The following is a 17,790-nucleotide window of genomic DNA, read 5'->3' as shown; positions in this document are numbered from 1 at the left end:
CTATCCAATCTACAACGTTTTTTTCACCGGGCAATAGCATCTCGATTTTACGAAGTTTCTCTTAATTTTCTAGATTTTTTTATGTGGAATATTTTAACACACAATTATAAAGTATCCCATTTTCAACTTCACGTCGTGGACCCAAAAACAAAAGCGTCGAAACCTGTCAATTATTACAGCGATCGTATTTCACTTGCGCGCATTTCACTCTCCGACGCAAAAAGTTCAGAAAAAGAAATACATTTTCGCGCTAACCGATCATCATCCAAGTTATATTTGTCTTTGAAGTTTAGACGCTTGAAGTTTAGACGCTTAAGTATTTTACAAATATTGCCATATCAAATGAATCACTGATTTACAGTAAATTTACCGACGTCGTCGCCATTACTTCAGCGACTAACATCTCCTACATGATCGTTTACAGTAGTGATGCATGTAGTTCGGGTTGCGCCTACACTCGCCACGTCCAGCCCAATACCGACAATTCCGCGACATGTCGACACATCCTATAACAGAAATTAAGTCATTCGTTGTTTTATGTTTCATACAGAATGATGAGCTGAATAGCGAATTCAGAAAAAAAGTTTCTTAACGAATTTTCGGTTAAACTAAAGTGAGGATGTTGCGGTGTGATCAGATCTTGGAGTAATCAGTCTGATTACCAGTCTGGGCCCGGTTCCACGTATGTGAGTTAGAGTTAACTCTGAACTCAGGATCCAGTTCCACAGTTGTAAGTTGGAGTTAACTCTGAACTCAGGATCCAGTTCCACAGTTGTGAGTTAGAGTTAACTCTAAGTTAGAATTAGTTCATTTACAATGTTTTAACTCTAGAGTAAAATTTGACTCAGAACTGTTGAACTGGATCCAGATAACTCCAAGCGATCAAAGCGGATGCCTGAAGGTTGTTGCGCTTACGTGTTTGAGTAGTTGTTGTAGTACCTCCGCACAAACCACACGATCTTTTACAATTCAATCTCATAAACGGAACGTATCGTCCACTGCTACAAAAACCTCGTAACTTCCACGCGCTACAATCTTTATTCTTATCGGCACATGTACCTATTGTTTCAAAAACACAACACAACATATATTTATTTAAGGATATGTAAGAATATTTCTTTTTGGTGCAAAATGCTAATTTTGTGGCATCCTGTAGAAAAGTGAGCGGGGGAGTTTATATTCTTTCACCGAAAGTTTATTTCGTATTTCCTATTTTTTTTCGCCGACTTCTCTGCGACTTTCTACAGACAGTCAATACAGAATCGGAATTATGTGGCGTCCTGGGGAGTTAAGTAAATAGGCAAAAAAACTGACGACTTTTTTCTCACAAAAAAGTTATTTCATATTACTAGCTTTTACGCCGACTTTTCTTCGTAATTATTTCTCACATACAGATGAAATCGTGGCAAGATTTTCATAACAATCTCCAGGCCTATAGCTAGTCATATCTTTGCAGGGAGGAGGGTTCGACGTGGAACTGCATGATCTAAGGTTCACACGCCAAAGGTGCGTATAGTTGTATGGTGGGGGTTCTAGGTTTTGCGAGAAAGAAGACGCAGAAACTCGGAGAAAAAAATCATTTATAGGAAATTTCTGTACACGTACGTAGAAAATTTAAGAAAGAAATTGTTATCATAATATGAACATATTACGTTCATAGGACGCTTTCTTACATAACTACATACCTCCTGTCCCACCTGTTCCGGTTCCTCCACCTGTTCCGGTTCCTCCACCTGTTCCGGTTCCTCCACCGGTCCCAGTTCCTCCTCCGGTCCCAGTTCCTCCACCGGTTCCAGTGATCGTCCCTCCAGTACCGCATTCCTTCACAGGATTTCCAGGACACCAACATTTGCAATCTTTACCTTGAAATCCTTCCCCTTCGCAAGTTTTCCGGGTGCAACGCGCTGAAAAGCGATGAAGATATTGTATCATTTTTAGGGATGACTACGCCTTACGTTTTTATACACAGTTCTCAATAGATTTGTTACAGACGACTCACTGTTACACTTGTACATCAGATTCAGCAATTTGACATCGCGGAAACTAAAACCGGGTCTGTTTCCCATTTGTCGCTGGTACTGCGAATTTTTCGCTATGATCGTCCGCCTGCCGTTCATCGTAAATGCCTACAACGTACAGAAAACTAGAATTACACATGCAAGACACAATGAGTCGAAACTTTCTCGAGACCAATCTAGAGATGGGAGCAACTTAGTGACGACTGTACACTCTTTACCAAAACCAAATATCGTGGAATTGAATAGCCCGAATAAACAAGCTCCGACTTTCGATTTTGGTGTCAGCAGCGGGTTAAGAGGTTTTCAATCTTGAAAACTTTCGATCCCACACATTTCTGTGAATAAGCAACCGAATTGAGAACAAGGAATCAACTTTACTGGTGTGAAATTTGCACCACATTCCCTTCGGGTGGCAGAGTCCAATATGATGGGTCGGTGGGACGGATATAATTACCGTTTCGCCGTAATGCATGACACTGAGGTAATCGTAGGGTACGTTGTAGTTTTTGATCGTATTCCACGTGTTTTTCTGAAAGTTGTAGTATAAATGCGGCGGTATATTACGACGGATGATCGTCACGTATCGATCGCGATCCGGTCTTGTCTGCTCGTGATGGAATCCAATTGCGTGTCCCAACTCGTGAATGACAATTCCTTTCTAGAAAATACAAATTTGAATCAAAACATAGAAAGTGCAGTGGTAATTACGACTCATTTTGGTATAAGACTCATTTTGGTATTAGACTTGTTTTGGTTCTATATAGCCAATCTAACAACTTCGGTCAACAGAGAAAATTGGTGCGCGTCTAGTATAATACCGGTATGAAGATTTTATAGACATGAAAGTACCTTTTGGGATATAACAGGTTCTTAAGCGAGGCAGGACACATAATATAGCCCTTTTTGGACATCAAAGTGCCTTTTTGGATGCGACAATAGTGCCTTTTTGGATGCGACAAAAGTGCCTTATTGGGCGCGGCAATTGTTCTTAAAAATAAGCCTCTAGATCTGCCGCCCATGGAGAGAGTCCACCGAGATCCGAGGCAAACGGAGTCTAATGTATGGTATACTCAGACGCAGATCCAGGATTTGTTCTAGGAGGGGTTTCATAAAAACGTTAATGTTAAACCGCCGACTAATCTCTGATAGGGTAACTATACGGCATATTGTTTGGCCAAAAATAAGACGATATGGTACCGATTATGTGGTACTGTTCGCCCGCTTTGTCGTGAGTACATTCCTTCAAGAAAACGATTAAGACATTCTTTCGGTAGCTGAGCAGGGGGGTCGCCTATACTCACACGGCGACAGCCACGCGCTAACGACACCGGTTGACTTCCACCAGCCATGCCGACGTATGATGAACATCCACCGCCGTTTTGTAGAACAATCCGGTTACGATCACCTCTTCCCGCCGGTCGAAATCTTAGACACGTATACCGATGATAATCGTTCATAGCAGCCCGAACATGTTGTAATTCACTCGAAGCTACAAAATACGTATTATCATACTTTAAAACAATACACTTTCGATCTTAGCATGTTCCTATGGTCCCTCTCATCACTCCCACCTCCCTGCTCTTATGGAGTATTTGAATGATCATTCAGAGGATTACTACAACCATATTTTCGTTTTAGAGAGTGTCCATGCTATATCTTTCAACAAAGCCCCGGCACCAATGGATGGTGATTCAGCAAATATTATCAAAGTATATAAAAGTAGGCCTAACCCTTAATAAGTTATCATAATCAGTACGCAAAGATCGTAATAGGATATTTACCTATTTGACGCATTAAATCTTAGAGAAAAGAAGTTTCGGATGCAAGATAAAAAACAGGACTTCAATGTTATACTCACAAAATACATTAGAGATGACGTAAGGAACTTGGTTTCCGGTCCATCGCTTGTTGTATATAGCATTTCGCTTCTGCCTGTGTCCAGTATCGGGAGGGTTATTGCCGATTCTACAATCAAAAACAAAAAGGAACAAGATTAAAACGCGTATTGAAAAGTACGTGATTTGTATTTAAAGCGATGAAAAGAAAAATTAGAAATACGATTTTGAAAAAAAAGTTTCGGTCAAACCTGTCGCCATGTTCTGGCGTTCAGTACAGAACTGATCACCATTCAACGAAATAGTTTTCAGTAAGAAAAAAAAGTTGTTTCTTTAAACGAAAGTGCTGTACCCAGGGTTCGACTAATAGTCACTTAGCGATTTCAATTATCATTAATTTCAAAATGGCAAAATTCTTTGAAAATCTTGATATTGGATACGTACTCTCGTTGGCGCGCCAGCCATTGCTCTTTCGTGTACAAAATATCGTATTCCACTAAAACGGTCTTGTTATCTTGCACGAAGTCCATCGCTGCACCTGAAAAAATAAACGCGTCAATAATATTCATTTTCAAAAAGGCCAAGTGGGCCAGTTGCACAGTCCCGACTAAAGTCTAAAAGTGGTCTTAAATCTCGATTGGTCTTGTTGTTGTTGTTAGATTGGCTACAGAACTTAGTTGGTCATAGACTGGTCTAAGCCATGACTATGCAACTTGCCCAAGTAGCTTTTCACCATTTCAATTCTGCATAGGACGCGTCGCAAGAAGCATCTTTAACAATTATATACATGAATTTTCCATGCAAGAATAAACTTACTGGTTTCAGCCGCATCGCGAATAAGTTCGTCCATAGATTTACCCCATGACTTGAGAAATAAGAGAGGCGATTAAAACAGTTGTTGAGGATATAATAATGAACGGTCAATGTTTTAACGCTATCAGTTTAATACTATATACTTACTTGACTTATAACAAAAAGCACGAAAGCTAAAACTTGTTCCATCCTTAACGCCGCCATAGTGTAGGCCCTTATAGTCCATATATCTAAATGACGATGGGAACAAATATTTAACCGAAAACAACAGATCTAACAACGGTTATAATTATACCCCATTATTAATGTATGCAATCATCAATTGGTTCGATAATCACCATCATCATTTGTTCGTCAAATCGTGGGTTGAATCACCGGTGTTTCGGAGACCGGTACATACGTGACGTAAGAACCCTGGTCCTCTATCCGTCCACGCAATAAACCAGTGTTTATTTTCGATTTGACAAGAATTATGCGGGTGGTCGGCGAAGACGATTTATCAATCTACTAATATGAAATACTTCATCTACAGCAAGAAAACCTACATACATGAATTCGAGTAAATAGACAAATGTACTGTAAAATATGAGTTGTTTTTTATGACCTCAAGTACTGTACAGCAATATATGTGCACCACCCGTAATAATTTCGTTGATATAATGACGAATGGGAGATAGTTTAACGATTCCTAATCACCTCATAATTTTACATATAATCGACCTCGATGTCGATATAAATGACTGTATTCTATAATTACCATCGATGATGTTTATAAAGTGCTCATTGTTTGTCGTTTTGTTTATGGAACCAGTATATTTCGGAGGTTTTGCAGGTTAGGATCTCTGTCGATACAACAAATACAGGACTGGGTGAAGTTTCAACTATCTCTGTCTTGACAAAAAGGGGCGCAACCTCGATGAGAAGGCAGAGGTCCGGACTCTACCTCTTAAATCCACGCCTGGCTGTTGTCCACCGACGGTCAAATGAGCTTTATCAATAACAGAGCATCCACTCAAATTATGAAAAACAAAATCGAAAATTAAATTGTACGATTCAATTTATTTAGGGAAAAATCCTGAATGCATCAGCAGTAGGAACAAATAGTTACAGTATTTCAGATACTTTTACACCGAACTTTTCCCAAAATGACTTTAGTCCGTAGAAAAATGCAAAAGAGATAAAAATGCAGGTTGGTGGGGGTTTCTATTGCCGGCTATTTCGTTCACCACGTCGGAGCACCGAATCGATCGATTAATTTATTCTGATCGGTCAGATCCTTTTGAACTTTCTTTCGCATGTAGAAAATCGGGCAATCTCGACTGAAAAATAATAACAAATTGTCCAAATTAATTATCAATCGGCAAAAACAAGTAGAGAAGGCTCATTTTGACTCAAATCTTTCAAGTGAAGTAACATAAACTAATCTCTAAGAACCACTGCAATAGAATATCAAATAAATTCCAAATGTTATGAGAAACAAGGTATCAATCTTTCTAGCTAAAATATGATTTTCAGCCCGGACTTCTTGATCATAAACTGCATGAATTCTATGATCCGAATGTGGGTTTGACTGTAATTACTCTTGAAACGGTGTGAAGCAGTCCATACATTGTACGTGTACTATAACGTATTTCACAACGTATCTCACCTTGTGCATAAGATATCCTCGTGTAAACTGCCCTGACAGCGCTGACACTGAGTCCACAAACGACTGAATTTCTCCTCTAATAAACCGAGAGAATGGATCTCGCGTTGATAGATACTCGACTCTTTCGGTTTACAGTTGTCGCAGACGGCTGCGCGACTGTCAGATTTCAGCACTGTTTTACACGATATACAAGTACTGCAAACTTTAGCGAACGCCATCAGTCCGCCGACTTTAGACGTGATCACTGTCTTAGTTCTCGTGTGGTCACCCTCTGAAAGACAAACGAATCTGGATCCAAATCACGGTTAAGTTTGAATCAAGAGCTAAAATTAGCTCATTATTTCAAATGTTATAGGCCCCCTAATTAAAATATCAGCAGAGATATTTCCAACTGTATCTTGATATGAAATTAGATTCCGGTGGTAAGTCTTTTAACGATTTCAATTATCATTCATTTCAAAATGGCAAAATTCTTTGAAAATCTTTATATTGAATTTTCAACTTCGAAATCATTCACTTATTATGTACGCATAAAATTTGCATTATTCAAATATTCTCTCTCCGTGTACACAAAATCAGCCATTTTTTCATATACATCAAGCATTACAGAACACAATTTCTCCCCCCTTCGCTAATGCGTACAGAATAAATGAATGACCCCTTACGAGCTATAAGCCCAATTCCTACTGCACGCTTTCTTTACTTACTCAACAGGACCGACTCTGCTTTCTTCTCGCCTAAAATCGGTTCAAAAATTCTGAGTAGCGGTTTCGACAGTTGATTCTCCAAATAGTACTGACAATCGATGGGTATATTGTTCTCCAGAACGTAAATAGGATCCTAGATGAACAAAGAGAGAGACATGATCGGCATCGACATGGATCTACCAATCATCAATCAGTAGACTCCGTGTTCTAGTCGCATCCTATCAACTCGCAGATAACCATTCAACTCAAAGGTTTGTTGAAAAATTTTGGTCACTATCTTTGAAATACATTATATCCAACTCGGATATCACTCTCAAATCGGACAAATTTTTACGGTCTGACTAGAGCGGAGTCTACTGTACATCTAGAAATAGGTGAAGATTTAAAGTTTGGGAATTTGTGTGAACATTGATCGCGCGAATGTGACTAACCTCTGATTTCATATAAGCCGCGGTTCCTTTAGCTGCTGCTATTATAACATACGGGACGCGATCCCCGAGTTTCGGGGCGTTACCAGGATCGCGCTTACGCATCCTAAATATAAAACATTCGGAGAAATAAAACTTTTTATAAAATGATCGTCCATGCTACACATGTGTTCAGAACTTCACCTGAGAGACATCTTTAATTGTAAATGAACTGCAAACACTAACAAGGTGGCCATTTTTATTGGATATGCTTTGTTCCTAATCCCTGACATCCCTGTAAGTTGTTTTTTCCTGACTAAACCCGCTAAAAATCCAATCAATTAACACAACCAAAATATGTAAAACATAAACGGAAATACAAGAGATCTAACTATCACAACAAATTCCCCTGACTTTTCCCTGATCTTAAGCTTTTTTTTTACCAAATTCCCCGACTATCCACCGACTATTTCCTGACTTTTTCCTGAATTCCAGATAAGTGGCCACCTGACTAGACATCTGGGGCAAGTTGCTCAAAAGTTGGTTAAAGATAACCTGCCGTTAAATACAGTAACAATGAAATTTCAATTGTCACCATATCAACTTTCCACTGGTTAACTCTATCTAACCAACTTTTGAGCAACCGGCCCCTGACGTTTTAACAGCGCTAGACGAGCGATTGCATGAAAGAGTGGTTCGTACCTGTTAGCCAGTTCAACATGTGCCTGTTTACCAGCATACTCATCATCGGTTTTCGTCAACTCTTTCGTAATAACGAGTTGAGAAATGTCGATCCTGTTACACAGAAGATCGGATATAGTCTGTTTCGCGAAATCACACGCTCCGTCTGGGTCCCTTCAAATAGAACAAACTGTCAATCAGAATCCATACATACATACAGAGGTATTGTCTATTTCAACCTGACTTGAGAGAATTCCGGGTGGCCTAGCTCACTCAGTTTTGTTAGTACATACCTGATAAAGGTCTTAATAGGACCAGAAAGGACCGGCAGTCGACCTTAAACATCGTTTTTTAATCCACTTTAAACTGTATTGAAGGATATCCAAAAAGTCTGCATTGAGAGGGGTTCATGAAAGAAAAGAGACTCCATGATTTGAAAGTTTAACAATATGTCTCCATGCCTACCAAGTGAAGTTTGGTACGTAGGCATGGAAACATATTGTTAAACTTTCAAATCATGGAGTCTTATTTTCTTCATTTAACCCCTTTCAGTGAAGACTTTTTGGATATCCTTCAATACAGTTTCAAATGGATTAAAAAATTATGATTTAGGTCTGCTTGTCCTTTCTGGTCCTACTAAGACCTTTATCAGGTATGTATTACCAAAAGTGAGTGAGCTAGGCCACCCGGAATGCTCTCAAGTCAGGTTGAAATAGACATTAGCTCAATTGCTTTTATTTCGATTTTTTGTACCGATCGATTAGTATCTTCTGCAAGCACGTGTTTATAAGGTCTGCCACTAGGGGGCTGTTGTCTCTGCGAACGGTTTCGATTCCCTTGCAGTCCATTTTGTCGTGTTTGTCGGGTCGCGTGAAATATAAACCGGCGTAACGCTTCTTGTTGATCAGCAGGTACGGGAAGTAAACCTAAACAGTGCGCAAAAAAACGGTTTCACAATTAAAACGATATTCACCGATGAACAACGCGATTACTCGATCGAAAGTGGGGAAAAATATACCCCATACCTAGCATTAGTATTCCTGAAGATGACTATGAGGATAAAGTAAAAATGTTGAATAAACTACTGGCTCAATGAATACCGTATTCCTGAAGATGACTATTAGAATAAAGTCGAAACGTCGAATAAACTAATACAGTGGAACCTCGTTATAATGAACTCAGATACAACGATTCATCGGCTATAACAAATATGAAATTGTGTCAAAAAAAAGAAAATTCAATTAATTTCATACTGGTCCTGTGAAGTTCGCTGTAACGAGGTTCCACTCTGTAGCTCTAGAAAACATTTTGGACTTTATTTTTCATTATCATTGTGAGATTCTCGCTATATTATCGTCGCAACTTGGATCCATCCATAGTGTTTACTATCAATGGTGATTTTACCTTTTCAAATTCCAGTTTGATCGGTTTAACGAATTTTTCGGATATTTTATCGGCTGCTTCTTTACCGAGTTCCATCGCTTCGGCGACGGTATCGACGCCGAATTTACACATCACTGAATCTGTGTCGCCGTAAATTACCTACAAATAACGAGCCAACAATTAACAAACTAACAACAAACTGTTGATCATGTATATTACAGGGCGGCCGCTCTATTTGACTTGCTTTTTCCCCAACTATAGAAAACTCTCTGCAGGAAATTAGACTCACCTGCGCATCGTGCTTGTAACCATTGGCAATTGTGTAGGTTTCTTCTACTAATGTTTTAGTTTGGTCGATCATCAGCCGTCCGAAAGCAGTAACGCTCTACAGTTACATAAAAAACAACCTCTTTAAAACTCGAGTTGAAGGTTTGATTTATCCGAACCACTTCTACAGCGATGGATGAAAGTAGTGTTGTAGGCATTTCATGGGGGTCCGTGGCCCTTTAGTATTACAAGCATTCGTTGGGGCCCCTGAGCAACTTGATTTCACTAATTAATGTTTATAGATAGTGGCAGCAATAATATAAAACTCGCAAGTATATTCTATAATCAGGTAGGCTCACACTTTAAGAGTGATACGCCATCGTTAAAGTCTACTAATTACCGATGATATTTCCAGGCAGGGTAATTTGCCGACTTGAGCGCCAGTGAATCCGTACACTGAATTAGCGCTAATTTTCAAAGCCAGCTGTCGACCGTCGAGGACTTTCTTCTTGAACGGGTCCGTTTCATTTTTCAAGTCGGTTTTCGCTCTGAAATTTAAAAAATTTGAGTAATTTTTCAGTAACTGGCCCTGCGTGCACAGCATATTTCATAAACAACGAAGTTATGATATCACAAGCTTACTTCTTTCTCGCTTTCAAAAGTTCATCGAGAATTTCAGGCAGTAATCCCTTTCTGATGGTGGATTTGACGAAGAGACTTCCGCACGGCGTTTTAATGTACTGATCACTGGTCAGGCTTTATGTAAAGAATGGAAACAAAAATAGATTGAAATTCATTGAGGAAAAGATAAGTAGAATCTAGTGTAGGGTGGCCACTTTCAGTTGACTCGCTTTTTCCCTGACTATCCCCTGACATGCATGTTGTTATTTGCCCTGACTTGATCTGCTAAGAATCCAATCAATTAACACAGTCAAATACTTAAGACATAGACAGAAACTGTTGGATTCTACGTGTGATCTGGCAATTTCAACAAATTTCCCTTGTTAGCTTTTTTAAACAAAATTTCCTGATTATTCCATGACTCTGTTTTTAAGGAAAGAAAATGCCCAGACTTTTCCCTGATTTTCAGTACGTGGCACCACTCGTAGAAGTTAATGCACATTGTCGAATAAATCACCTGTATTTTTGAATGCTCTGCTGGTTTATCAGCGTCGTGTAGCAAAGATTATGAGCCATCATAATTGACGGATATAACGAGGAGAAATCTAACGTCGCGATCGGAATATTGTAATATCCCTTGATCGGTTCGATGACAGTCGCACCGGTGAATTCATCACCCGCTTCTATTCGTTTTGTTGGCAACAGCAAATCTTGTTCCTTTGCCTAAAAAAATATTGTTCCTTTTTGAGTTTTAAAACTCCTTAACCTGCCGAGGGCCATTTGGGGAATTCTAAGCGGGTCTGAGGTTTTTCTCATTCAAAAGGAGAGGCCAGAGATAAAAGCTGATTTAGGTGGGTGAACGGGTCCGCCCCTTCAAAAAAGTATTTTTTAGAATGAAAAATAAATCCAAAAAGGCTTGATTGGATTTGAGAGGTAGAATACTGAAAGAGCCCCGAAAAGCACCTTTCTTTTTTGACCTAAAGTTTCAAAAATTTGAGAAAAATCTCAGATCAATCCTTGACAAGAACCATCCACCAAGAAACCCAAACAAAAAAGTACACATATGGCTAAATCACTTTTTTCAAAGTACCTTACGCAACAGTTGAGAGATGACTTTGATTTGCTGCCCCCTGGTGAGTAAATAAGGTAACGGTACACCGGTTACTCGAGCCATCTCCATGTAGTTAATGATGCACATCAGTTTTTCCAGCAGACGCAAAGGAAGAATTGCGTCTTTCATACAATAAACAGCAAGTCGGCGTCTCGTTTGCTTCGTTCCATTCTATATTTCATGAAAATAAAACCAGTCTAATAATCAAGCTGCTATTTTCGATAATTTTACCTTGATCTTCTGTCACTACTGGGGCCAGTTCCTCAGTTGTGTTAAGTCCAAAAATGGTCTTAGATTTTGAGACTGGTCTTAAGTTGTTAGATTGGTTATAGAGCTAACATGGTCTTAAATTGGTCTTAAGTCTAAGCCATGACTATGGAACTGGGCCCTGGACCCCAGTTCCACAGTAGTGACTTAAGATTTGACTCAAGAGTTAACTCATTGAAAATGAACCAATTTTAACTCTAATTCACGACTATGGAACTGGATCCTGGTGATTTGAGAGTCTAATGGTCAAGTATGACGCGGCTATTTATGATAATTTTGCCTCGAAATGAGATTTTAGAGAAAACAACATAGAATAGAGCATTCCGACAGAAACCTGTTATTCCTAGTTAAATTTTAGCATTCCTACAGATATCTGTTATTCCTGCCTCGTACCTGTAAATCAGTGATTATTGAATGTTGTACGTCCTCTTTTTGTTCTTGTAAAAAGTGAAAAGAAACGGCGTTCAAAGTGTACGATCGTAACTTGTAATCGCGCAGCAAAACCTGTAAATAATTATAACATCGTTTATTAGAATCAATTAGTGACAATGAAATTGTTGCAACTATTTTGGTTTCAATACAAACAAACGACTGTCTTTAAAGAGAAAATTCAAGTTATTTCAACTCTAACTTACTTAATAAGAATAAGACTAACTGTATACATCTGACAATGGTCTCTAGAGAGTTCAAAACATTGCGTCCTCTGATTTCAATTTTTGATAAATGAATTATGCTTTTAACCTTTCAGATTTGAGCAGTGGGTTCTAATCTCATAATCTATTTTTCACGTCTAAGCATCAATATACAACTGTCAGTTAAATTTAAAAATGGCACAAAACGAGTTGAAACATGAAGAAAACTTCAATAGCTTTTCTTTTGTTGGTTTTCCGATTAAAGATTGCAGCCATGTTTTCTCAATAGTTATTCTTTCAATTCTAGGTTTTCCTGTTGCAGGCTCCCTCCGTGGTTTGATCGCTCTGTGTTATACGTACCTGCAGCAGATCGAACTGAACGCGACCTTCGATGTTTATATCCTTGTTTTCGCGTCGTCCCATCTGTTTCGATTGAATCATCGACTCGCGTATTTTCGATATCGAGTTTTTAATTCGTCCCAGATACGAGAACGTGTTCACTTTAAGATGCGCCGCTCGGTTGATCAAATACGGGAAATCGAAGTTGACGATGTTGTAACCGGTGATTATATCGGCGTCAACCTCTCGCACAAACTCAGCCCATTTCTAAAAAATAAAGATTAAAATCAAAACTCAGATTCTGTTCAACTTTCATCTTCTAATCCGAATAAGTTCTGAATCTCAATCAAACGATAAATTTGATTTGAGTTCTATGCGATAACCAAGTCTAGGTCTCGTTAAGCTCTCACTTTTTCCTGCTTTGAACATTGATACAAACTGTGACTGAGTGACAACTTTCAAATGCTCTTAGCTATGTCTGAATCATGGCTTCGAGTTATGATTGATTCTGAACACAATTGAACTGATGACAATGCGTAACTATTTTGTGTAACAGAGGCTGCAGTTGCTCAAAAATTGATTAAGAGTTAAACAGTGGATTGTTAACATAGCGACAATTAAAGATTCATTTATACAATGGAATATATCTGGGGCTGCAGTTGCTGAAAAGACGGTTAGAGTTAACCAGTGGATAGTGGACATAGTGACAATTAAAAGTTTGTTGTTACTATTGTATTTATTCGCTAGAATACCTTTAACCCACCTTTGAGCAACTGCAGCCCCAGATTTTGATAATCTAAGAGAATTCAAACTGTAGAATATAAAACTTACGGCGAGCACCTCTGTCTCTTTGTCGTAGGAAATCACCTGACAACCGATAATAGGAGCGCATGTCTTCAACGTGAAAACGTTTCGAATGAACGGATCTTTTTCGCCCTGTCGGATCACCATGTTAGCGATTTGAATGACGGGATCTTTATTCGCTTCGGGGAAAATACCTGAAACAAACCAATTACATAATGATGATCTGTTCAACTGGAAACAAATTGAATCTTTTTCACTAACATTTCATTGAAATAAGAAAGAAAATGTTCAATTTATTCAGTAATCAACAGTAAGACCCTCAGTAACATCTTTCATATTTCTGTACAAATTAATCAGTAATCAACAGTAAGACTTTCAGTAACATCTTTCATATTTCTGCTCAAATTAATCAGTAATCAACAGTAAGACTTTCAGTAACATCTTTCATATTTCTGTACGCATCAAACAAATCAAATCAGTATTTCTCGATATAAAACAGTAACAAATAATGATAATAAGGAACAGTTGGGGCAGCTCTGAATGATGTTCTGTTCAACTTGGGCCGAGGATCTACCGGGTGGTTACAAAATCGAGGATCAAGTTCCACGGTTTAAGTTTGGCTCTAGAGTTAATATGAGTTCATTTTCGAATAGATGAATTGTAACTGATAACTGTGGAACTGGGTCCTGAAATTTCAGTTAAACGGACCGACAAGTACCGGGTATTCTGAAACCTACCTTTACGTCCAGCGCATTCGATATCAAAACTCAATATCCGCAACGGAGCGATCTTCGCCCAATCTCCTTCGGGCGAATGAGAAATGAAATCTTCCCACGAAACGTCGAGTTCGATTTGACAACGAGAAACGAAGGCTCGGTCGTTGCTCGACGACGTCGTCGTCTGCTGTTCGCGTAGTTTATACTTCCCTTTAGGGATTTCGATCCAGTTACAGCCGACTACGTTCGTATCGACCATAAATCTAAACATGATTTAAAATGTGAAATTCTTTAAAATCTCAAATGTTACAGATAAGAAGTTGTATGCGATCTAAACAGCAATGATTAAGCCAAAACAGAATCACAACTAAAACAAAATTCATCCTAATAAAATGATGAATTTAGTTTTTTGTTCATTCAACTCTCTATGGAAAGTAAACAGCAACAAACATTCAATATACAGTAGACTTTTCTCAGATCAGACTTGAGAGAAATATCAGAGTTGGATGGTAGATAAAATTAATACAGGGCCAGAAAAGTATTTCAACAAATATGAGAATTAAATGACTTTCTTGAGTTAAATGGTTAAATCCGAGTTAGACAGTTAAACGGTTCTCTCCCAGTTAATCTCAGAGCGAATCAGTTGTTTCTCAGTTTTTCAGCAAGTCTACCGGCTGTACCGCGCATTTTTTCATGATATCAAATATTTGTTGCAAGGGCACCTTGCGGCTTGTTGGATAGCGCTACAAAAGTTCAAATATACATTACATACCTGACAACATAAGCGATATCACATTCATATACGGAGAACGCCTGATGTCCGTAATCAGGAATCTGAAATCCTGATTCCATGATTCGTCGACACGCCGCCAGCAATGTCGGAAGAGCCACCGTTATTTTCATGAACGTAGTTTTCTGATTACCGTGGAAACCGTAAATACTTTCTTTAACGCACAATTCGACGGCTAACACGGCGAGTGGTAGGTCTTTACCGGAACGCTCTTTCAGCAGTAGACTATTGAGAACGGTCTATAAACAAAACAATTACTATTTACGTTCGACTGGGACTGACCCTACTCGTTGCTAGGGCGTTCGATTTTCCTGCTCAGGTAGCCCAGAAATAACTCAGGGAAAGCCCAGAAGCGTTCATTCTATGTGTTATATGGTACACCCGATCTTCTCCAGGTGAGGACGAAGTAACCTCCTCGGCCAGTGGGCTACTTGGAGGAAAAAATGGCTGTTGATTAAGGCGACAGTATTACAATAGGTTACATGTATGGAGAATGTTGAATGTAGTAGTGCTGGTGAATGGAATGACCTATTCTTGAGCAAGTTAACCCAATGTCATTCGTTTATTTGCAATAACCCAAGGCGATAGATAAAATCTGAGTAGTTCTGAGTATAAGCGAATCGAACACGTAATGTTCTGGTAAAGACACTTCCTCAACCTACCTTGAATTTACCACAATCTGCAGCCTTGAAGTTTTGAGGTGCAGTCGCGTAGAAATATGGACCGAATCCATGAATATGAGTTAGAACGCTGTTACCATCCATAGTTACACCGTACATACGTATAATGGGTACCTGACCGACTGTAAGTCCAGGCATTCCCGGCAAATACGGCCCTGAAATATAATCATAATACAGTTAGTTCAACTGGAGTCACCCACTAGGGATTGCTCCCGAATTACCCATATAGAAACAGGATGATGATGCTATAAGCTGGAGGCAATCCAGTTATGCCTTAATTTCTTTACAAGCTACTCTATTTGATCTAGGAGTTAATCTTGAGTTCTGAATTCAATTTCCCTAATTTGCCAATGACCTTTGACACTAAAACTACTAGGAAACTACCTTAAAATGAAAATGATTTCAAGCTTTTCTTTCTACGACAGTCTATTAATAATGTTTAATAGTAGTAATTGAATACAACACCTGAATAACTATCGACATCGATCTGTTGAAACACTATAGAATCAGTGTTGGGGTTTATGGTTGGAGGTGCAGGTCGCGCCCACTTAGAATTTGTCGTGTTTACATCAGGACCAGACGGACCTAAAAAATAATCATTATGAGATTCATTAATTATTTCAGTTTGGAAGTGATACGAACAATGTGTCAAGGATCCAGTTGCTCCAGATTTGAAACATTAGAATGTACAAGCTTTATTTTAACTCTACATTCAAACTTGACTGATAAATGAGACAATGCGGTGGCCACTTTCAAAATTTTTCAATGTTATAACACAAAATTTCCTGAGTGAATCTGTGGCAGATGAATGGAAATATCTCTTGGTTTAACATGTTACAATTGATTCATTTTTAATGAATCTAATATTGATAAAGAAATGCGTGATCAATAGCATATCCAAATTCTAGGAGTTTTCTGGGATTGTTATTGCAAAATTTGTCAAATTCCCTCCCGAGGGGATGTATTTTAACAGAACCTTGTTGACTGTTATCATCCGCGATGTCATTTTCAATCTCTTCGAGCAGAGCGAGTTCAGACTCGAAGTTCGATGGATCATCATCGTCTTCATCATCATCCCTGAAATAATGTATGACACATATATAAAACTGGGGTTTAGTAGTTGTAATGCTGAGGCAAAAGTAAACATTTTTAAACACTTTTTAATAATAAAAGTAAGCACTTGTCTAATCCGCCCATCTTCTTGTAGAATGTAGGTAAGGCAAGAGTGACACTTATTTCATTTCAGCCTCCGCAGCCTTCAACCTCATCCAAATCATAAACCATCCATTTGTCATTTACAAACATCATGGAAACAACTAGTCAGTAACCTGTCTGTGGTTTAGTTTCACAATTTTTTGATTTATCAACTCAATTTGAGGTTAAGATAAACAAATTTGAACTCACTTGAATCGTTTGGGTACGGGACCCCCGGGTTTATTATACGGCGCTCGTTTCTGTGACATGTCAATAGTTTTATCAGTCGCAGTAATTAAAATAACAGCAACAGAATGTATTTCATCAATCAAGTGGATTTAATTTTCGGGGACATATTTTGGATGAAATTAAAACACGGAATTGGATCGATGAGGAAAACACGGATACAGAACCGGAATAGTCTAACCGGACCGGTATGAAAACGAGTTAATATCTTTACAGGGGTTGATGTACAGTATAATCGTATTTCATAGAATTAAAAATCCAATTTAATTAGAGTTCAATGATTAATGAATATTTCAGATGGAATCGATTTCACTAGGTGCAGCAGAATTCGTGGTCCCAAAATGATGCGACAAAATGTTCAAAATTTGGCATGATTTGACGGTGATACTGAGCAATCAGTCAGTTTCTAGCTTCTTGGTCAAACAGTTGACTTCTGGGGCAGGAGCAAGAAGGGCAAACTAAGTCAAACTGAATGCCATGTCAGTTAGTCTGAACTCCATAATCCAGAAATAGTCAACCACGCCGGGATCGATAGAAATAGTCAACCACGCCGGGATCGATAGAAATAGTCAACCACGCCGGGATCGATAGAAATAGTCAACCACGCCGGGATCGATAGAAATAGTCAACC

The 17,790-nt window shown here is 38.7% G+C and overlaps 2 protein-coding genes across 4 annotated transcripts; both read right to left on the bottom strand.

The window, feature by feature from the left end:
* Nucleotides 1-63: 63 nt before the first annotated feature.
* On the bottom strand, nt 64-5,146 carry LOC141912631 (zinc metalloproteinase nas-13-like). The gene is made up of 11 exons (XM_074803945.1): nt 5,005-5,146; nt 4,814-4,896; nt 4,670-4,718; nt 4,298-4,391; nt 3,877-3,983; nt 3,320-3,507; nt 2,473-2,676; nt 2,000-2,126; nt 1,686-1,904; nt 916-1,059; nt 64-506 (listed from the first exon to the last, which is right to left on the bottom strand). The coding sequence occupies exons 2-11, from the start codon at nt 4,868-4,870 to the stop codon at nt 397-399; spliced, it is 1,299 nt and encodes a 432-aa protein (XP_074660046.1). The 5' UTR covers nt 4,871-4,896; nt 5,005-5,146; the 3' UTR covers nt 64-396.
* Nucleotides 5,062-17,257, bottom strand: LOC141912630 (DNA polymerase delta catalytic subunit-like). 3 transcript variants are annotated; one of them, XM_074803944.1, is made up of 23 exons: nt 17,124-17,257; nt 16,696-16,796; nt 16,185-16,304; nt 15,702-15,874; nt 15,022-15,278; nt 14,271-14,512; nt 13,561-13,727; nt 12,751-12,996; nt 12,152-12,262; nt 11,471-11,662; nt 10,898-11,103; nt 10,402-10,515; nt 10,160-10,307; nt 9,782-9,877; nt 9,514-9,651; nt 8,863-9,035; nt 8,131-8,283; nt 7,453-7,555; nt 7,022-7,154; nt 6,315-6,585; nt 5,775-5,985; nt 5,424-5,677; nt 5,062-5,173 (listed from the first exon to the last, which is right to left on the bottom strand). In XM_074803944.1, exons 1-21 carry the CDS (start codon nt 17,180-17,182, stop codon nt 5,889-5,891), a joined length of 3,300 nt encoding a protein of 1,099 aa, XP_074660045.1. In that variant the 5' UTR covers nt 17,183-17,257; the 3' UTR covers nt 5,062-5,173; nt 5,424-5,677; nt 5,775-5,888. The 3 variants fall into 3 exon arrangements, with proteins under 3 accessions (XP_074660045.1, XP_074660043.1, XP_074660044.1); XM_074803942.1 differs by having other exon boundaries at nt 5,424-5,985; XM_074803943.1 differs by having other exon boundaries at nt 5,078-5,170; nt 5,424-5,985.
* Between the last annotated feature and the right edge of the window lie 533 nt (nt 17,258-17,790).

The sequence above is a fragment of the Tubulanus polymorphus genome, chromosome 11, assembly GCF_964204645.1.
Source record: "Tubulanus polymorphus chromosome 11, tnTubPoly1.2, whole genome shotgun sequence".
NCBI lineage: Eukaryota > Metazoa > Nemertea > Palaeonemertea > Tubulaniformes > Tubulanidae > Tubulanus > Tubulanus polymorphus.
The sequence above is the reverse complement of the archived record's forward strand: the minus strand, read 5'-3'. Positions and strand labels throughout refer to the sequence as shown.